At 40.7% G+C, this 23,421-nt stretch overlaps 1 protein-coding gene across 2 annotated transcripts in view; it reads right to left on the bottom strand.

The window, feature by feature from the left end:
* The window catches only part of DCC (DCC netrin 1 receptor), a 1,071,808-nt gene that overhangs the window by 871,428 nt on the left and 176,959 nt on the right, over positions 1 to 23,421 (bottom strand). Inside the window, exon 2 of one of the 2 annotated variants that reach the window (XM_036244835.1) lies at positions 20,186 to 20,190. The exons of the other annotated variant lie outside the window; for it this stretch is intronic. Coding sequence (XP_036100728.1) covers positions 20,186 to 20,190 — 5 coding nt within the window. The remainder of the gene's footprint in view (positions 1 to 20,185; positions 20,191 to 23,421) is intronic. 2 annotated transcript variants of the gene reach the window in all.

Raw genomic sequence — 23,421 nt, 5'->3', positions numbered from 1 at the left:
ATTTTTATCTAACTGTAAGTTTATAAATAATCATTTAATGAACAATTAAGGAAATCATATAAACTGAATAAAACTGGCTCAACAAACCTTTATATCCTAGGTTTGCATAACACCAAATATCTGGATATAAAGTAAAATGTTGAACCCTGTATGTTTCCAAATATCTAGATGTTTAGTATCATGCAGAGATGAAGCGGTATAAAAAAAGTGTTACAGATATCTATTAAGTAAAATAAAATATCTAAACCATCCTTCCTGTTAAGCCATTTGAATTTTAAACAATAGCAATATTAGTGTATTTTAGAAAACAAGCCAATATTTAAAACTACACAGTTATTGCCTGATCACATATACTGTGCTACATCTAAATAAAAGACACATGCATCAAAAAAAGAAAACTCTCCAGGGCAGAAAATGATGAATTTCAAAGGAACTTGATACATGTAACAGCTTATCTTAAAAAGACAATAGCATCAAGCACAGGTGCATAGGCTTGTAATTGGAGCTATAACTACTCAAGAAGGATCAAGGTCAAGGAGTACTTATGAGGTGTATATCCTTTTCTTTCATCTTTTTTCTTCTGTTCTACAGAAGAAAGATGCAGTGTGAGGCAGATGGTGAGAGGCTCACTAGTTCATAAACAGGCTCACTTGCTTATTAATAGGGTCATAGCAGTAGCTACCAAAATACCTACAAGGAGGAAGATTTAACCAGGGGTCAGCAAATGATGGCTCCAGGGAAAATCATACAGTGATGGGCTTAGAATGATTTTTTTAAACATATATTAGTGGTTGAAAAATATGACAAAAATTTCATGATGCATAAAATTACACGAAATTGAACTTTCAGTGTCCATGATAAAACTGTCGCACAATCACACCCACTCAATTCCATGGCTGCTTTCCTTCCCCAAGAGCAGAGGTGAGTTGTTGCAACATTTTACTATCTGGCCCTTTATGAAAACTTTTGCTAATCCTGTTTTAATCTCATAATTACCTACTGAGTTAAAAATGTTATTTATTATTTAAATGACTCTGCTACAAATAGAGAAAGAAAAACCATAAAACTCTTAGAAGGAAAAACAGGCAATAAATTCTTTGATATAGCTCTTTGTAATATCTTTTGGATGTCTCCTTGAGCAAGGGGAACAAAAAATATATAAACGAATAGGGCAATGTCAAATTTTAAAGTTTTTGCACAGCATAGGAAACCACGGAAAAATAAAAATACAGCCTACTCAAAGAGAGAAGACATTTGCAAATAATACATCTGACAAAGGGTTAATGTCCCCAAAATATAAAGAACTTGTACAACTTGACACCAAAAACATCATTGAATGGAAAAATGGGCAGAAGACCTGAATAGACATTTCTTCCAAGAGGACTTACAGATGGCCAACAGACATATGAAAAGATGCTCAAAGTGAGTAGTCATCAGGGAAATGCAAATTAAAACCATAATGAAATGTCACATCACACCTGTCAGAATGGCTATCGTCAATAAATCAACAACAAGTGTTGGAGCAGATGTAGAAAAAAAGGAACCCTGGTGCACTGTTGATGGAACTGTAAATTAGTGCAGCCACGTGAAAAACAGTATGGAGACGCCTCAAAAGGTTAAAAATAGAGCTGCATATGATCTAGCAATTCCACTTCTGGGTATTTACCCAAAGTAAACAAAAACACTAATTTGAAAATATATATGCACCCCTATATTCACTGCAGTGTTACTAGTATTAGCCACGATATGGAGCAATCAAGATGTCAATCAATCAATGAATGAATAAAGAGGATACGATGGAATAGTATTCAGCAATGCAAAAGAAATAAAATCTTGCTATTTGCAACAAGAGATTTGGGAATAGAAGATACTATGCTAAGCGAAATGAGTCAAAGATAAATATCATATGATCTCACTTATATGTGGAATCTAAAAAACAAACAAAATAAATGAATACACAAAACAGAAATAGACCTGCAGATATAGAGAATTGATCGTTGCCAAAGGGGAGGGGGTGGAGAAAATGAGATTTAAAAAAATAGAGGGAGGGGGGTGTATACATACAATAATGATCTACAAATTTAAAATGTAAGAAATGCTCCAGATATTTCTTCACAATCTGTCCAAAATATTGTTTATAGTTTGTTTTTCTATAAAATATTAACTCCTAAGAAATATTAACTAAAAAAGTTAAGAGCTAACTCCTCCTGCACCCATCTGATTAGCTTCATAAAGAATACCCCCCCCCCCCCCCCCGCAATACGGGAAGACACTTGCGATTTATATGGAAAGCTTTGGCAGTCTTCTAAAATTTACTAGGATGGAAAAATAAATCAAATTTGAGGCTTTACTTTTTTTCTGAGAAGAAGTTATTTGTGACCTAAATAAATAGTGAGCTAGAGAATCAGGCTGAAAGAGGAATTTCTATTATACTTGTGTTTGCTGTGTATGATTTACATTACTCCTTATTGCAGCATCTTGGTTTCTATTTTTGACCACTTAATTTGATTTTGATTATCGTGTGTATTTTGTCAGCAGTATGTGCTAAGCTTTGTGGCTGTCTACATTCCTTTTTTGTGAAAAGTGAGAGAGAAACTATCTTTTTTATGGGAATCTTATCTCCAATAAATGAATGGAGATAGAATAATGTATATATTTTTAAATTTCTCTTAATAAAGTAAATTAATATATGTATCAAAGAATAAAAGCAGAAGCTTGTTTGGGGCAGTTGAAAGGCTAGCAGTTGGGAAGTAAGAACATCATCCTATTTTTGCATTCATTCATTATCTGGACTTGAGTGAACCACATCTCTCTCATCCTCTGTTTTCCCATCTATCAAATAGGAGACTGGATTAGTTGAGGTTATATATGCTCATTAAAAATGATAATCACAAATAAGTTTATAACAACATTGTATAAAAAGCTCAGTAAGCAATCTAAAAGAACATTAGAACATACTATGTATATATAATATTCTCACATTTATAATTATAAAGCAAAATCCCAATGCAGCCCTGGCCGGTTTGGCTCAGCTGGTAGAGCGTTGGACCGCAGACCGAACAGTCATGTGTTTCATTCCCAGTCAAGGGCATGTCCCTTGGTTGCAGGTTCTATCCCTGGCCCCATTCAGGGTCATGCAGGAGGCAACCAATCAATGTGTCTCTCACATCAGTGTTTCTCTCCCCCCTCTCTTTCACTCCATCTAAAAATCAATGGAAAAACTATCCTTCGGTGGGGATTAAAAATAAAACCAAAACCAACAGATAAAAATATTTGAAATTTTATTCACCAGAAATTAAAAAATGATTGTCTTTAGATAGCAAAAGGTATTCATTTTTCAAAAATAGATTTTTGTTCCTGTTCTTTTCTTCTACTTAAAAAGGAATATAATCATTCTATTAAAAAAACCTAACAACGCACGGTGCAGAATTTAGAACAGTAACACTTACTAATGATAAAATTTTAATTGTTGTTACTTCAATATCGCTAAGCAAATAGTATGCACTTAACAAATATTTGATGAATGAGTTAATGCATTCTTTTCATCTACGTCACTGGTGAAAGTAAGCTTCATACTTTCCATCTTTTTAAACTTCTTTTTTAAGGGAGAGAGAGAAACATGATCAGCTGCCTTCCATATATGCCCCACCTAGGGATCAAACCCAGGACCTACGAGGTGTGTGCCCTGACCCAGAATCAAGCCCTCAGCCTTTTGGTGCATGGGGTCACATTCCAACCAACTGAGCAAGCCACTGGCCAAGGCTCATTCTTTCTTTCTTTTTTTTTTTTATCCTCACCCGAGGACATTTTTCCATTTCTTATTCAGATAGAGCGGGAAGGAGAGAGAGGAAGAGAGAGAGAGAAACATCGATGTGAACGGGACACATCGAGTGGCCACCACCCACACGACCCAACCAGGGCCGGGGACAAACTGCAGCCAAGGTACATGCCCTTAGCGGGAACCAAACCCGGGTCTCTCGGGACCGAAGGCTGACGCTCTAACCACTGAGCCAAACCGGCCAGGGCCATACTTTCTATTTTTAAGGTACTATATCAATATAATTATTACAAAATAACTAATCATAAATATTCTCATGGAGACAGATGGAGTATTGTACAACAGCTTTAAAAATTAGAAATTTCTGATTTTCACACTCCTGGCTTCCTTCCAGACTGTGTCAATCACCTACTGAATAACTCATTTCACACAAGTTCACCACTCAGGTAATGCGAGTACATGTTACTTTGCACAATAGATTTATCTTGAAGGTTTAGATAATTTAAATGCTATTTTAAATGCATAACGAGGGTTCACATATAAAGAAACCCTAAGCTCCATCCTCTTGTAACTAAGAAACCTTTTGTGATGTGAATAATCAAACACTAATATACCTGTATTATAAACTGCCATCATACATTGGACTTACTTGAAGTTTTTATACCTAGCTTTTTCTAAGAAATGGGAGAAATAATATATAAATATTTGGAATACTTAATTCATTACTAGATTGATTTAACCGCTGGGGAGAAGATATTCAATCAAAATAACAATGGATTTTAAAGTCTGAACTGATCCTAACTTTTATTTTAATTAAAAATTTTTTTTTTCTTTATTGATGTTTTTAGAGAGAGGAAGGGAGAGGGAAAGACAGATAGAAACATGGATGAGAGAGAACATTGACTGGCCACCTCCTGCATGCCCCCCACTGGGGTTCGGGCCCACAACCTGGGCATGTGCCCTGACCAGGAATCGAACTGGCGACCTCTTGGTGCATGGGTCGACGCTCCACCACTGAGTCACACTGGCCGGGCTGACCCTAACTTATAAAAAATTATCTTTACTATGCTAAATATGACAGTGCCAGTATTCCTAATTTTTTAAAAAAATGATTGTGGTTGTTTAATATCCAGAATGCCATTATTTAGAGTAAATGATAATCTCTTAGGTTTCTAGATATTCTCACTAAAGGCTATTGACCCCATCCATAATGGAACTGATTTAGTACAAAGTTACCATGAAATGGATACAATCATGACACTGATTCTATGGAAAGTTTCTTTCTGTTCCAATTTGGGAACCAGGAGGTTATTAACAAGGATCTCTGGGACACCAGCCCAGCAACAAGAATGAAATTTGCCCACTAAGGTCACAATTGGTCTGGGATGTCTAGGAGTTACTATCTAGGGGTTGTGTCTGTATTATTTTTCCTGGAAATAGAAGTGGTTTCTTAAGCTCCTGGAAAATATTTCAATGAAATTTGAGTCAGACTAAATTGAATATTCTTCACTAAAGGATTTACACCAAAGGATGTAATGACTCAATGAACTATAGATATCTCAATATCATAGCAAACATTCCCAAAACGATGCATAATGACTGTGGGTAATGGAATGACTCCAGAGCCATCAAGAAGAATTATTAATGAATAATTATAGCACATAAACTTGAAGAGGAATAAATGAGTTCTAAAAATACTAGAAATAACACAGTCTATAAGACACTCTTTAAATAACGACGTGCTCTTTCCCATTAATGTTAAATAATTCAAAACCAGATGCTACCCTTTTATTTGACATAATTAAATCACATAAAAAAAAAAATCAGTCTTCTTAGAACCAAATTACCAAACCAGAATCTCTAGAAAGTAACCTTGAGTGTTTCTTCTTTATATATGCATCATGAACAGGTGGTATCAAAAATCATGCTCCCAGCATTCACTGTGTTCTTTCCGATGCTATAGAATATAGTCTGCGCAAATGAGAAGCAAATAGATCACCTAGTTCATTCTCCTGTCACTGCAAAAGAAAAATAAATCTTTACTTTCCACTTATATGTCTGCATTCGCTAAATAAGGAAACATCTACGGCCTTCAGTGTACATGCTATCAATGCTTCCAGATCATTATTAGTACGTGGAGAACTGAATGGGACGTCGACCTTTGCTGGTAGTTCCCTGCCACCACCACTCCTGGGAAGGCTGTTTACTATGGGTGCTCATTTGAAAACTAGTCAGTCCTCCTTCAGGTTATATTAGTCCACACCTTCTTGGACTTGCAGTCCACATTCAGAACGCTGACTTCTCTCTTAATGGCTTGCAATTTTTTCTTTATAAAATCATATTAATTACCACAGAGTCAGGATTTTCAAATTTGGAAGAAACTTTAAAGGCCATCGAACTCAACTCTCTCTTGACAGTAGTTCCTTCTGTAACGTCTTCACCTGGTGCAACTGGACCACGTTTAGAAGCTAGCTCCCTCCCTCCGCCTCCTGCCTTTCTAACTCATTTGATGTAACTGCAAGCCTGAATTCTGACCTTTACCTTTCATTCCCTCATTGTAGGTCTACTCCGATTCTACCCAAATCAATGTAATTCCTTTTCTTCATGACCACTCTTCTCGTGTTTAAGGGGAGAAATGATGTCCCCTTAGTTTCATCCTTTTCAGATCCTATCTACATTTCATAAATCAGAAGACTAAGGTCCTTTAACATCCTGACAGCAATCCTGTGAATCTGGTTTAATTTGTCCATCAGTTTCTCTTCGAGTTTGGCAATGGAGATGCGTTCTGGCCAAAACACAGAAGCGTGAGGCCATGACCTCCCTCACTCTGATTCATTCATTCATGTAATCTAAATCACCAGCTCTCTGCTACTGTTGACCAACATCAAGTTGGACATCTACTGAAATCCCCATTTATTTTTCACATGTGATTCTGACCATTCAGATCTTTCCTCATTCTGTCACTGATCTTTTGTAAACTCAAAGAGTCAGCCCTTTACATGAGCCATATGAAAATTTAAATTTCATCTTGTCAGATTTAGACAATTGTTCCCGCGAGTCAATCGACATCAGCTGGAAGCTAAAAAACATCACCCAAGTCATTGCCACACCTCCAGCTTCGCGTCATCCACACATTTCATGAGCACTCCTCCGGGTTGATCGAAATGTTCCTAAGGTGAGATGGAAAACCTGCAGCATGTCGCTACAATGTGTCCTCCCTAAGCAATGTCTCATTAATCCCAATCCTTAGGACATGCCTTCAGTTTCTAGCCCACCAATCATCCTCTGGGTCGTATCTGTCACCTTTCCTCTGACTTGAGGCCATTTTGACTTTACAACCTCACAATACCCAATGAATCCTGATAATAATAAGATATTACAGTTAATAACATTTACTGAGCATTTATCTCATTTAGTACAGCAACCCTTTGACCTGGCCTCTTTCTTACCCCTTTTTACAGGTAAGAAAACTGAAATGCAGACATAAAGTCACTTTCTCAGAAGCAGCAGCCAGTATATGAAGAGAGAGGATTGAATCCAGCATTATTTTCTCCAAGCCTGTGCCCTTTATTGCTGAGAGGTGACACCACATGATGGAATGTAGGACTACACAACACACGTCTATGCTATATACTGATACTACATGCTTTCGCATATACTTCCTTCTCTGAAATGGTCTTCTCATCTGATCTACATTGAAAACTCCTATTCATCCTTAGTCGGCACAAACAGCATTCTCTCTGTTAACCCTCGACGGCCCTCCCTGGGCCCCTCTGATCTTCTATGCCTGCCCCCCTTACACGGTCATTACTGTTCAGCACGTCTGGCTTCCTTCCCAGGGTGCACACTCACACAGCGAAGGCAGGGCTCCTCACTCATTCATCTTTGTATTCTCAGAAACAAGCACAGCGTCTGCCTCTTGGAGGTATTTAATAAGTGTTTATGAACAGTGATTCACGGTTGACGACTGTGCAGTGATCTCTCGGGCACTGTCTTTGTGCCGCCTGGTGAAGCTGACTTGACCTTGTTCAAGGCAGTGTCACAACTGACACTCTCTTTGCCCCATGTCCCTTCAGTACTGCGTCAGCTGCCGGCAGCAGGTGGACCCTTGATTCTCTTCTTGCTCAGAGCTTCAAAACCTCCACTCGAACTGGGGCCATCCAGCCCCACACTACCCAATGACCTCCACCCTTTGGGAATGAAATAAGTGCGCCAAAATCGTAATGTTGATTTCAAAAAGAAACTGTCCCCTTGAATCATTAAACCTAATAACGTTTTAATTTTCAGCTTAGGGAACTGCATACTTAAATACTTAAATACAAAGAAACATTTTTAAAAATAAATTAGTATATATACTGTCTTTCTTCCAGATAATATATCACTAGTGAAAAGTGTGAGAAATAGCCTTTATTTCTGTTTCTTTACATGCACCCTGCATCTATACATGTAGACTGAAGAATTAAAATATATCTCTGGATATTTCAAATAAAAGAATTATTTTAATTACTGAGATAAATGGGAATATATTTTGCCTGAAGTCATTTAATTAGCTACTTTAATTATTTATTGCATTAGTAATATTTAGAAAATACTGCAGGCAGTGGGATACTTACATAGTTGTATTAAATCATGCTAGATACTTTTCCTTTTTCTGAATCTTTTACAAATAAACTGTGAGCTGTGGTTTGATAAACACTTCTCCAATGTTTCCTTATAAACAGCTTAAATATATATATTTATATATATATTTTTATATATATTTTATATTTTTATATATATATATATATATATATATTTTTTTTTTAGGGAGAGAGAGGAAGAGAAAGAGAGAGAAAAAACACTGATGTGAAAGAGACACATTGAGTGTTTGCCCCCTGCACGACCCAACCAGGGCTGGGGACAAACTGCAACTGAGGTACATGCCCTTAGTGGGAACTGAACCTGGGTCTCTCTGGACCGCAGGCCGATGCTTCAACCGCTGAGCCAAACCAGCCAGGGCTTAAATATAATTTTTTAAAAAACCTTTTTATTACCATATTTTTCTCATACTAATTTCAGCCTATGGTGTTTCCCATCTACCTAACTTTCTTTTATTATGTGTCCTCACCTCAGGCCCTGGGATGCCTTATTCAAGAATCGTAGCAGGAATCATATGAGGAGTTGCTGGTATAGCCACTCCCTTTCATGGACGTAAGGTCCTTCAAGTACCCTTGAATGATACTTTGACCACATTAATTTAGCTTCCTCATTCCTGTGGGTCTCCATTCTCCTCATGCCGAAAGCAAGGTTTTCCTGTGTTTGAGCTTCAGTGTGTGTGTGTGTGTGTGTGTGTGTGTGTGTGTGTGTGTTCATGTGCCTACCTATCAACCCATCACTCCGTAACTTCTACATATACCTGTACCCTGCTACTTGATGAGCTGGTTTCTCACTTCATTCTTTGTTTCAGTGATTATTTCTGTATGCCTCTGGGACATGATAGCTAAAAGCTCAGGAAAATCATTTCCATCTTCTGTTTCTCTGACATATACCAATACCTCTCACATTAAAACCAAAGTTCCCAAGCTCCAAGGTAGAAGAGGAAGATACAAACTTCTGCCGCTCAGGCACAGAACATGACTCCGGCTCGCCTATCCACTGGGAGAGCTACCTCCACGGCAGGCCACCAAGCAGACTCTGGGGCTCTTTCATCAGCTCTCCTGTTGGGAACAGTATTCATGCTGCAAAGCCTATGTGGGGAGGCCAGGGGGTGGAAACGGAAAGGGAGACTGTATATTCTTTCAAAAGTTGTTCTAACATCACTTTATGAATTTGAGTAGCTCATTCATTATTCAAAGCCTGATTTTAAATATTCATAGCTTTATTACTTAAAATGTAGTTAGAGCATCTTTCTCCCTTAGACAAGATCGTCATCTTGTCAAAGGAAGAACTTTTGATCTGCTAAATCTTATGCTGTTTAGTAGCACAACTTTATGACCCAGAGTTTAAGTATTTTGTCAAAGATAATCATGTCAATATTACCGTGTATGGTAGAGCTGCACCAAGGTCTGTTTTTGCCCTTCTGAATTTCTGCAATCCTCTCCTAAATGCACTGCTATTCATTCCATTGACAAGTTGAAGTTCATTGCCACTATTAATATTTCAGAAGTCGGATGCCACCCTGCCACCTTTCTGTTCTGAGCTCTGCTACAAAGATTGTACCCAACAGAGCTGACATTTCAATTGAGAGAACACACCTGCCAAGTAGGGACTCTCTGTCCTGACCTCCATCATTGGCAGAGTTTTAGTACTTTTGCCACTGACCACATTTTCTTCTTGTTGGATATTTTATAACACTCTTTTCTTTGACCTCGTTTTATGATGTACACTGCAGGGTTGTTTCTTAATTTGAAAGAGAGGGGAATACCTATGTAAAATATTTAAAATTGTTCTGCAAGGGATTTGTCTCTTCTCCCCCACTTATTTATCCAATCATGATTTATATCAGTATGGACTCTGGGATAACCATACGCATTTAAAAACTTACATTAGGATTACTGAGGCAATTCTTTCTCTTTTAGTAAATTCAAGATGAGATGTTTTCAGTACTCGTATTTTAATCTCTTCTTCAGATGGTATGATTAGGAGTGCTCATAACAATTACTGTCAGGCTCTGAGGATTTTCAAGGATCAGGGCCCAGAGTGATTCCATTTAAGATGGGAGAGCACATAGTACAGAGTTCGAAGCATGGACTCACCTGCCTGGGTTCAAATCACATCTCTGCCTTTTGCTGGTACATGACCTTGGAAGGTTATTTACACTCCCTAATCATATCTCAGCTTTTCATTCATAAAATGGGGACTGTAATAATATGTGTGGGGTTATTAAGGAGATTAAATAAAATAATCTGTGTACAGCTAGAAGTGCCTGGAACAGAGTAAAAGATAAATGTCAGCCATAAACACCACACTTGACTTTTTACATACTAGATGATGTCATGCACGGTAAGAGGTACAACTCTTAGTTAATAACATGTGGTATAATAGAAAATGCTCTTAACCAAAGGTGAAATTAGTGTTACACAGAATGTCCTAGACCACAGTCACTTACTTGCTACTCTAGTATTCTATGACACGTTAGTAAGAATGAAAGGAACGAGGCAGCAGGGATAAGCATGAAAACACGGGCTCACTCTGCGAAGGGCAAGTTATGAGGACTTCTTTTGCTGGGTGCTTAGAAAAGAGATACAAACACAAGGGTGCAAAAGGAGTCAAGACACTCCAAGCAAAATTGTGCTGTGCTTAACAGAAAGGTGGCCAGCTGGGGGCAAAGGGGAGCATATAGGATAGAAACCGTTGCTCTTGACCAAAGGAGTTAGCTGGTGGAAATGGGGAGAAAGATTGTTTAAATGGAACACATCAAAGCTAAAATTTCTTCTCTCTCCAGTGTGCACAACGGTGACTCTACTTGTCATATCAGAAATGACTCATTAAATGCTGCAGTTGGCAGTATATGACATGTCTCATCTCTCTCTCTCTCTCACACACACTCACACACACACACCCTGATTGGATTAGATGTTATAGAGAATATGTATTCTCTCCAAATATTAGGTCAGTGTCCATCCAGAAAATTCAAGTTAATAAAGTCAGTGAAACAGTGCATTCAGCTCAGCCAGGATGGCTCAGTGGTTGAGCATCAACCTATGTACCAGGAGTTCACTAATTTGATTCCAAGTCAGGCATATGGCCAGGTTTCGGGCTCGATCCTGAGTTTCTCTCTCATTGATGTTTCCATCTCTTCCTCCCTCTTCCTTCCTCTCTAAAATCAATAAAAAACTTTTTTTTTTCCAAAAGTGCATTTAGCCCTGGCCGGTTTGGCTCAGCAGTTAGAGCGTCAGCCCACGGACCAAAGTGTCCCGGGTTCGGTTCCCACTAAGGGCACATAACTTGGTTGCAGTTTGTCCCCAACCCCGGTTAGGATCGTGTGGGTGGCAGCCACTCAATGTGTCTCTCTCATGACGATGTTTCTCTCTCTCTTCCTCCCGCTCTCCCTCCTGCTCTATCTGAAGATAAATGCAAAAATGTCCTCTAGTGAAGATAAAAAAAAAGTGCATTCAGAGTTCCATATTGGAAACCTCTGTGTTTTGTGCTTAATTATGTTCACTTCCTCTACCCACATGTTTCAGCACCCCAACAGTGATTTCTTCTAACAGAAAAAGGGAAATATGACTAGAAAGAATGCAGTGCAGTTACATTCTGATCCAAAAACGTCTATATCAATGAGGAATGTTTCCCAAAACTTTCTAGCAGCTCAATATCTAAACATGCATTTTTTTCCAGCATCCCATTAAAGCAATTATATAGAACAAGAGATGCTTTGAACATACGATGGTCAAATTATTTATATTTTTCCACAAATGTGAAATGCCTACACAATTTAAATTCCTATATATTCCACTTAAATGTAAAAGTCTTTGCTGAAATGCTATGCAACACTAACTCCCAGGATCCTCCAAGGCTGGTGGGGCCAGTCTGGGGATTCTGAGAGAGTTCACCGATATATCCACTAATTTATTTTCGGAACCCAAACTCACTTCACAGAGCTCGTCTGCTCTCTCTCTGCAGGATTCACTTCTGTGAAACAACTGCTGGACTAATGATTGCCCGCTCCCAGTGGACATCTAACCAGTCTGCAACTGATGCAGGCATTTGCTTCCCACCTGAGATGCTAATGTTCACTAATTAGGGGCACGAACCACCTTGGTTGCCCATCAGTGTCCTGGTTGTAACACTGAAAGCCCTGTGCCCCAGAAAACCCTTCAGTCTTGGGCAAACCAGGGCAGTTGGCTACCCTCGCACCAATATAGTTTATGGAAGCACATGTCATTTACCCGAGAGCCCCTGGATCAAGCTGCCTCTCGAGTGTTGTTTGGGGCCCTGGCCCGTATTAAGGACGTGGTTAAAACGTGCTGCCTGCATAATCTGCACAGAGGAAAACTTATGTAAACAAATAAGCGGCTAAAATCGGGATAGGTGGCAGAAGGCTTTAGATACTCTGATCGCACCTCCTTTCCAGGCCACCCCTTCTGTTCCCTCTCTCCATATGTGAGTCCAGGGGTCAGCAAACTACAGCGTGAAGGGCATCCAGCCTGCTGCTTGTTTCTATAGATAAGTCTCACCAGTGCACAGGCATGTTCATTTATGGGCTGTCTATGGCTGCTTTCACATGACATGGCAGAGTCGAAGAGTTGTGTCAGAGATGGTGTAATGCAAAATGCCTATTATATCTACTCGCTGGTTCTTTACCAAATGTTTGCCAACTATTGTCCTAGTAAAACTGCTTTATGGTCCCCCCCTCCTCAACATCTCTGCCTTCCTGTCTTTGCTCATGCTGTTCCTACACCTTAAAATGCTCTTCCTTTTATTGTCACAAGTTTAAATTGCACAATGCTCAGTGATCTTGCAACCTTCCATTTTCCCTATGAAGCCTACTAAACATCCAAAGAGGAGTAAGTATTTCTTCACTGGCCTTCCAGATGACTAAACAGTTATCTTATGATATAGTTATTTATGTAACTGGCTTTGTTCATCGTGACTGTTAATATCTTGAGGGCAGAATTGAATTTTGTATTTGCACCTCCTAAAGTGTCTGATGTATCTATATTAACTGGTACTCACTAAACATTTGTTGAATGCAGGCACACATAAGTAAATAAGGAAATTGAATCAGTTGGCTGAAAACTAATACATGTCCAGCAGCAATCTCTGATCATCTTCTTTCCGGCCATTCACAATGTGCAATAATTCCGCAGGCAAGGCAGGCCAGTGACATGGTCTCTCACAAGGTCAAGAATAAAAAAAGCCCCAACAAAATATACTGCTACATGTTTAAGCACCGGTGCCGGTGTAATGTAATTCAGTAATCTGGCCAAGAGAGGACTAAAAAAAATCAGTTTGTGCCTGCATTGGATGTCTTGGGGAAGAACTCAAAAATACACCCACTTCTGCATAAATGCAAGGACATTTTATTACTATTAATATTATTACTTCACAGGGATTCTAAGTTGATCTAATTATTTTACTGATGAGAAACTTGAGAGTAGCCAAATGACTTGCACAAGGCAACCTAGTTAGTATCTCAAACCAAATCGTCTGACCCCAGACGAAGTGCTCTTTCCAATTCACTGACCGGAAGGTCAAACTGAGCTATAAGTATGTCTCTCTTAGCTGCCCAGACTCTGGCAGACTTTTAAATTGGATCCGTTGTGAATCATTTGGTAGAAACAAATTTTCTTTGGCTTTCTTTTCCCGAGCTACATGGAGTTCCCATCTGTTTTATAGGTTTACAGAGCATCAGAATTGGCCAAGTAACAGCCCAAGTGCCAATTGAAAAACAGAATAACAGCACGGTAGAAAGAGCTCCAGACAAAGTCGCAAGATCCCCGGGTCCTGGGTCCTGCTTCATGATTTACAAGGTTGGTTTGTTATGTTTTTATTAACAAGAGAAAGTCACTTTTCGTCTCAGGCCTCAATTTCTCTTATTTGCAAAATGAGAGGCGAGGCCCAGATGACTCCCACGCTCTGCCCGGCGCGAACACTTTTGTCACCATGCTGGGTGGTGGGCACCCCTCTGACTGGTTCCCACGCCAGGGACGGCCAGGGGACTGTCGTGCTGTCGAGAACAGCAGAAAGACCCACGTCACGAACTTGGGTTCTTGCTGGTCCCCATCAGGGCAGAGCTCATCCACCTTCTTGTCACAGGAAAAAGGAAGGTGTGACTATGTGAGGTAGTGGAGATCAACCAGTCTTATTGCGGTAAATGTTTCACAACATACACGTATATCAAAGTATGCTGTATACCTGAAACTAATGTACTATGCAAATATGCCTCCATTGAAAACAAAAAAATCCCACTACCCTCTCCTCAGACATGAAAGTGACTGAGCAAAGGCGTCAGTTGCCAGCCTCCGGGTCGCAGGGCAAGGAAGGTGCCCGGGCAGCCAGAGGCCGCGCCCCTAGCGGCTCCTGTTCTGCGGACTCTGCCGGGCATCCCTAACATTCAGAGGCAAGTTCAGGAACTGCTCTTCGGGTCTCTGATCCCCTACAATCCCCAGGAAGCAGCTTCCCAGCCTGACTCATTATCTCACAGACCCTGATAAAAATTTTAAAATCCCAGAAAGCACCTCCTCGAGTGTAAAAATGACTCCGTAATACCCTCAATAATAAAGAGAAGGTTTTAAAAAATGACTCCGAACCAAAGAGCTCCTTGCTTCCACAATCCAAGCACCTTTTCTTCCCTGCTGATTGGACGGGCTGTTGGTTTCTTAGAATGTTTTTCCTTTCCTTCCTCCCCATCACACACCTTGGAACTGCTGAGCATTCTTAAAACAGTTGTGAAGTGTTCTGTCTCAACTTGAGCTGCAAGTGCAATCGAAAAGGTATAAGGCAGCATAGTACTGCTCTCAATAACCGAACCTTCCTTAGGGTTAATAGGAGATTATAATGGTTATAACTCAGGCAGAAAAAGAACCCTGCTACCTATTGCCAGCCTCAAGTTTTCCAGAAAACATTCAGTCAACCCAAGGGGAGAACTTCTTTTATAAATGAGTGAAAATGTATAGGTATATGTATATATGTGTATGTGGATTTGCATGAATGTATATGTTTTTGGTATGTGTATGTGTATGAGTGTGTATGTGGATTTGTATGAGTGTGTATATGTATTTAATATACATATGTGTGTGTGTATGAGTGTGTGTGTATGTGGATTTGTAAGTGTATGTATACCCCAACTAAAACGTAGCCTTATTATGCAGGAGACTAAAATCCACGAGCTTTCTTTCTGTACACTGCTCTGAAAACTTGACATGCATAGATGGGCGGAAGCGAATAAGACCTGGGAGGAGCGAACTGAAGACCCAACCTGCTGAGCCACTGTTTTTAATATAAGATCTGACCTATGTGACCATGAGCATTTATCACACCAGGGGGCAGGGGAGGAGCCTCCTGCAGTGCCACAAAACCAAAACACACAGTCACAAACAGGAAGGAGGTGCCAATGGGGATGACATTAAATACAGACCAAATGACCTGCTTGTTCCTTGGCTGGTGTCAAAACATTCAGTGCTTCAATTTAGCGGTCGCCAGGTTCTCTTACCCTGGCGTGACAAGGTGAGAACTCAGGGAGAGCCAGCGACAGCAGGAGAAATGTCCTCAAATACTCGAGACAGAAAATAACGACTGGGCAAGATAAACAGGGTCAACGGGTAACTCTCAGTTCACATCCATGAAGCCTGTTTCAGGCAGGGGAGGGATAAGCAGGTCTGGGCACCCTCTAGTGTCCCCGTTACTCGGCCTCCCCAAACAGAAGAGCCTTCAAAGAAACATGGGCAACGGTTACTGTGGCCAGGTTGGCTGATCACAGGTTCACAGACTCAAAAGGTCCCCACTTTGAAGAGCAGTCCATGGACCTCTGCTACTCTGTGCATCTTTGACAATTTTCCCTTGACAAACGATTCATCAAATTTGGAGAGAGATTCATGACTAGAGAAGTTTCAGAATGGCAAAGAAGGTGGAGTTTGCAGTCGCCACAGAACCTGGCTCCCAGGCAGGCCACAGCTGCCAGGAAGTGCCTCAAGGGGGTCCCCAGCCCGGGGCAAGGGTGGGGTGAAATCTAGCTCTGCTCTCTCCTCAAGCTTTGCCCTGGTGTAGGGCAAGGGTGAGGGGCTCCTTTTCATATTTCACTTCTGCAGAGCGGGCTTCGTGTCATAATGACACAGGAGTGCTGTGGGGGCTAACAGTGATCTGTGATCCATTTCTCGTCCTCCCTCCGCCACAGTCCCCATGGCTCAGCACCTGTCCTGTCCTCTAAATTGGTGCCATGACCCAAAAGTGCCTTTGCTTGGAAATGGTACCCATTCTACCTCTTTGCTATTCAAATAAGAATACTTCGTTGACTTACACCCATTCAAGGTTTGTTCTTAGGCTTGGCTGCTCTAAAACCGCGCTGTCCCAGACCGTGGGAACAAGCCACAGACGGCCGCTGAGGGCGTGAGATGTTGCTGGTTCAAGCTGAGATAAGCTGCAAGTGTAGAATGCACCTTGGATTTTACAGAAGGCAAAAACAATGCAAAATGGACTAGTAGTGACTTCATGCAGACTTTATGTTGAAATGATAATATTTTAAATATATTGGGTTGACTAGAATAGTAAGGCAATCGAGGTTACCAGTTCCTTTCATGTTCTAAAACACGACTACCAGAACATTAAAAACTGTGCACATTGCCCGGCTCCCCTCGTATTTCTATTGGGTCGGACGACTTTGAAATATCTGGCCAGCCTCCGCTAGATCCCTCTCCCTGTCTCTGTTGTGAGAGACCTGATCGATAAATTACTACTTCTTATGTTGAGGTGAAATGTGTCTCTCTTCATCTTCTTCATTGTTGGGTTGAATGCATGGAACTAGAGGGGAGCTGGAACCTGACTCTCGTGGGCACGACTGCAACATGCATCGGTGTTCACCGTGTCTCCCTATCACTTCTGCAGGACACAGTCACACCACTGTCTATCCCATCGGATCTGAGCTCTTCTTTCTGGATGCTCTTCAATACTCTCTGCTCTTTTCAACCAGGCTTTTGGTTTTTTTTTTAACAGAAATTTTGCAATATCTATGGTTCCACAGCATAAGGGATTCTCCATATTCATAGTTAGATGCTTTGGTTCTGTGGTTTAATTTAAATTATTTTGGCTAACATTTAATTCAGTGTTTAAATGTACTCAAAGCTTAAAATGAGCATATACCAGGTACTCTAAACATGTCCCCATTAAACACTTAAACCAATTTATTCTTTCAATACTTTTGAATAAATGAAATGGAATTAAATTTTTTTTTAAGTTTTTCAAATTCAGAGGTAGCATCTAAGATGAGAGCTATATTATTCTTTAATAAAAACTATACATATTATTACATTTTTATTTCAGGAGCCACTTGACCACAGCAATATAGGTCCCAGTATCCATATTTGAAGTCTAAGGGTAATATTCCAATAAATATAAAATTTCAGCTCTAATGACAATAATGTCATTTTAGAAGCAAAAAACTTTAAATCAATCGTTCACGTCTAGGTGTCACACTCAGAGCTTCCCAGAAAATCTGGGTACCAGAGCCATAGGCTCATTTATAAAAAACAAACGTAAAGAATGACTAGGTTACATGGACTTGAGAGCCACTGACAATAATTAACAAAAAAATCAAGGATGAAGGGCTACATCCTGGCTACTTAGCAAACCTTAAGACCAAAGGAAGTCCTCCATTCTACCCCACAAACAGAGAAAAACTCAGGTCCAAACCTTATTAAATACTAAAGTTAGGAAGGATTCTTGCGTTTACCTGTTCATGTCCTTCATTCTCCAGTTCTAAGAATGAGCACACAAAAACAAAATGACTGTCCAAAGGTAAGAGTTAGAACATAGAGGGTCTCATCCGGCCGGTGTGGCTCAGTGGTTGAGCGTCGACCCATGCACCAAGAGGTTGCCGGTTCGATGCCCAGTCAGGGCACATGCCCAGGCTGTGGGCCCGATCCCCAGTGGGGGCATGCAAGAGGCGGCCAGTTCAGTTGATGCTCTCTCTCATTGGTGTTTCTGTCTCTCTCTCCCTCTCCCTTCCTCTCTCTCTAAAATCAATAAAGGAAAAAAAATTGAAAAAAAAAAAAAAAAAAAGAACATAGAGGATTCGAGAACTGAATTCAATTTTTTACTTCTTAGGTTTATGAAAGCTATCTGCATCCATTGTTGAAAGTGAGAGTTAATGTTTTTAATCTATCCAAGGAATTTTTTTTTTTTTTGGCACTAAAGAGAATCATCAACAGTGTTGAGGGCAATGAGAAGATATAATTAAAATTGTCTTCACAGTTCTGAGCGCACTTACTCTTGCTTGGTAGAGCAGATGGAGAAGACCATATGGTTACTGAACAAGGACAAATCACAAGTGAGGTGGCCAAGGAGGAGGAAGAACACTGCGCTGGGAATGGGAAGATCTAGCTCCCCCTTTGGCTCCACCCCTTGTGTGCCGTGTTATCAGGGTGAGTCTCATTAAGACACGGAACCACCATCTTCTCACCCATAAACCAGCGACAATGTCATCTGCTCTCTCGGTTCACGGGGTGACTGCATGGGCCAAACGAGGTAACGCGTTTAGGACAATAAAAGCCTGCTCAAGAATGGGTTCTCTCTTCCCAAGTTCTGCTGCCCAATCACTTTCTAGAAGAAAGTGCTACATTTCTGCCGACTTTCTAGGATTTCTACTCAGTAATTTCAACATAGACATTGCCCCTTAATAAATGCCTTTTCCTAGGAAGGTGGACTCCACCTCTCTGTGGAGGTCTAAGCTGTGGGCAGATCAGCCAGCAGCTTACAAAACAGAAGCATGAAAAAGAAAGATGTTTCAGGGAACATGAAAACTCAAGTTGGTGCCAAACTCATGACATATAATCAATATAAAAGAACATCAAAGCACTAAAGTTTACCTTACAACAAAACGAAAAAATCTGAAGAGCATCTCCATGGAGACATCCTGATTGATGACAAAACTAAGACACCAGTTTAGTTTCCCTTAAATAAGTGCTAGTGAAACTTTAATGAAGTCCCAATCAAATGGTGGATAGTACATTTCAGAGCCGAGTTCCCATGTGGATGAATGAGTTATGGTGGTCAGGGGGCATTTTTAGATATAAACAAGAAATCAAAGGTTTAAGTTGGCTCTTGCTCATATATTATGCAGTTGCTTTTCTTCATTTTGTGCCCACTGGCACTCACACACACGTGTGCACACACACGCACACACTGAGAAAGGGAAAAGAGGGGATAGGCTGAAAATGCAATATAATCAAGAATATATTTGGTGACATAATCGATGACAGAAATATGCACGGGATGGTTCAAAAGGCCTCTAACAAGCCTAAATGGATTCTGAAGTCAACAGCACGAAGGCCATATAAACATCCCCATCTTCCACAGCTCATTCCTGGGCTCCACTTTAAGTGTTTTGGAAGCCCTGAAAGTCAGCTTTCGGTTTGGCTGTCCTTAGCTCCTTCTCTGACAACAGAAAGCAGGTGCCTCTCTTCCCATCATCATCCATCTTTAGAATAACAATAGTGTTCTTAATGAAAAGCACAGGAGACATGGGCATAAAAACCAATTAAATTCAACCACTGTTTTCTGAATCCCATGATACCTTCATTGTTGAAATGAGACTAACACACCTCCCATAAAAGAATGAAATCAGAACATGTTCAATCTAATAAAGCGACTCAATCTGTAGAATTGATAGGGCTGGGAGTGTCCTAGGAGGACCGGTTCACAACCTCATTGTGTGCATGAGAAAACAGAAGAAGACGACGGGACATTGATTCACATCAAGCAGAAGGTGGCAAAACCTTGTCTTATAGCCTCCCTGACAGCCCTACCCACCTCTGCTTCCCATGATCCGTGCTTGCAACACTGAGACCTCCACCTCTCTCTGAAAGACAAACTCATCTCTAGAACCCTCACATACTTCCAAAGTGATCCAAACGTTGGGACTATTCTCTCTGTTTTTCCCCATCTTTATCGTTCTCTTCCTGTTTACTTTACTCCCCAAATCAAAAGCCCTGGGATTGTGCTGAGCAATCCCTTTCCTCAAATACTCACAGGCTCTGTCTCTTCAAATGCCCCCTGCCCTGAGTTATAAAAATGTTTCCTTCACACTCACACTGACACACACACACACACTCACACTTAAATACTTCAATCCTGATTGCTTTCTCATCTATAAAAACTGTTATATTGTCAGTGGAGGAAGATGACATTATGTTCCAGATAATTCCCAAAGAACCGAAGTGAGAAGTCTACGTCTAATCTCACACATTGAACTTAGCTGCATAGTGCGTGGGCCATGGACACAGACAATAGCCTGTGAAGGCCTGGGGCGGGGCGGAGCTGATTGGAGGGGGAAACGGGAGACAGCTGTAATTCAACGATAAAAATAAATAAATTTTAAAAAGTAACATCAGACAGGAAAATAGAGGGTAAATTCTGTTTGTTGTGGAAAAAAAAAAAGCTGGAGGGGAAATACGGCAATAATTGCACTGCATGTTAAAGGGTGAATGAAATATCAATAAAATAATTTTCAAAAAGAACAAAAAATATTAGAGGCCTAGAAAGATGAATCAATGCCCACAGGAGGCCATGCCTATCCACTATAGGCATTCAAGCTCCCCACTCACAGGTAGCTACACGTTCCAAAGGACTTGACCATTTACTGCTTTTCAACTTGACCCTGTTATTCCCAATCAAAAGGCCTTCTCTCTGAACATCCCATACAGCCACGATGCCCCTTACCTTCATAACTTTACTTCGTACCTTTCTCCTTTCTGGAATTATTTTCCTCTTCCACTCCACTAGTTCAAATTCTGCCCTTCCTCCACGTCTAAATGCACGTTCTGTCTCAACCATAAAAATCTCCATGACAAACACCGTCCACACTTGCCCAAGCATCCCACTGCACATGGCCTCGGATTACTCCAGACGAGCTAAGTGTGTGTCCGCCTTCTTAGGTGGTGAGACAGTAGGGAACCTTCGTTCCTACTTTTCTTTTATATCCCTGCAGTTTTTATCATGTGAGTCTGTTTTGTGGGTTAATTTGCTTTCTAGAATAAATGCTGCTATTATTATCAATTCAGGTCAATTGAGCAAGCCCCTACGCTCAGCACTGAAAGAAGACAGAAGTCAAATGTGGAACATCTCTGCCCTGGCAGAGCTAACACCGCATTGAGGAAGGTGGCCTTCCTGAAACAATTAACTCCTAGATGTTTTCTTCTTAAGATAAAAGATCTGCTTTCAATTATTCTGTACATCTTTATTTTTTTTTTATCCTCACGTGAGGACATTTTTCCATTTTTTGTTCAGATAGAGTGGGAGGGAGAGAGAGAGAGAGAGAGAAACATCGACGTGAAAGGGACACAGTGGAGTGGCTGCCACCCGCACGACCAACCAGGGCCAGGGACAAACTGCAACCTTAGCAGGAACCAAACCTGGGTCTTTCAGGACTGCAGGCTGACCCTCTAACTGCTGAGCCAAACCAGCCAGGGCTTATTCTGTACATCTTTTATTAACAACTCACCACCATACAAATTCAAGTGTCAGGCACCAATAAACCTAGTTCCCTCTAGTAACAGAACAAAGTTAAGTATATTTAATTCTTGTGAATTACTCTTTCCTTCAGAAAAAAAAAACCGTAGCCATACTTAAGACAAAATGCTCAGTGCCACTAAAATGGAAAGACCTTAAAAAAAAAAAAAAAAAAAAAGGACAAGGTGATGTCAAGTAAAAAGAAATGATACGGTTTTAAAATCCAGAGTGTCATTAACCTCCTGTTGTGTACATTTAAAGAAAATCAATAAAAAAACTGAAATTGTGATACAGAAATATTTCTACTGTATCAACATAATGCCATGAAACATCATACAGCACAACCAGAAAGTGAACACAGTCTGGAATTTCAATCAGAATGGAATTACCAGGATTTCCCGCTGACCTTTACCACTGAACTTTGAATCAAGCTTCTTTTTCATGGATTCATACTGAACTTCCTCTTGGGCCTTTGCAGAGAATATTTCATTTAGGAATTATGAGAACTTTTACCAGCGATTCATTAATTCTTAAAATACCCCTCTATGGTTCCAAGTTCATTACAGTATAAATTAAACCCCACACAACTAAAGAAAGAACTCTTGGATTAAAGAAAGAACTCAAAATACATATGGAATCAGAGACATGACTTGGAGACATCCCAACATCAGTTTACAGTGTAACATTAAAATTCAAATGACTATTTAACATATAATTGCTTAAGTCAGACTCCTTTCCATCTGGAAAGAACAAGAAGCTAATTTTAAATTTTTTTACACACATGTCTGTCAACCCCAGGCCAGCCACCGGCCTTAGTGTTGAGGCCATGCCACCCACCATACACGACTTATCCACCCACCCACCCACCCACCCACCCATCCACCCATCCACCCACCCATCCATCCACCCATCCACCCATCCAACCATCCATCCATCCACCCATCCACCCATCCATCCACCCACCCATCCACCCATCCACCCACCCATCCATCCACCCATCCACCCACCCATCCATCCACCCATCCACCCATCCACCCACCCATCCATCCATCCATCCACCCACCCACCCATCCACCCACCCATCCACCCACCCATCCATCCATCCATCCACCCACCCATCCACCCATCCACCCATCCACCCACCCACCCATCCACCCATCCATCCACCCATCCACCCATCCACCCATCCACCCACCCATCCATCCATCCACCCATCCACCCATCCACCCATCCATCCACCCACCCATTCACCCACCCATCCACCCATCCATCCATCCATCCACCCACCCATCCACCCACCCATCCATCCCACTTTATTCAAAATCTATGCATCGCGTACTGCTTAAGGCTCTGTGGGAAAACAGAAAAGGAGAATGGATAAATACTGCTAGAAAGGAGTTTACAGTCAAGGTTAAAATAAAAGCCATGTTTCTAAGAACCTACCAGAGAGAAAGTTGCGTGAAGACAAGCAGGGCTCTGAGGTAGGGGGGCTGTGCCCG

This window comes from Molossus molossus, unplaced genomic scaffold (assembly GCF_014108415.1).
Source record: "Molossus molossus isolate mMolMol1 unplaced genomic scaffold, mMolMol1.p scaffold_m16_p_6, whole genome shotgun sequence".
Classification (NCBI taxonomy): domain Eukaryota; kingdom Metazoa; phylum Chordata; class Mammalia; order Chiroptera; family Molossidae; genus Molossus; species Molossus molossus.
Note: the sequence above shows the minus strand (reverse complement) of the source record. Positions and strands in the feature narration are given on the sequence as shown.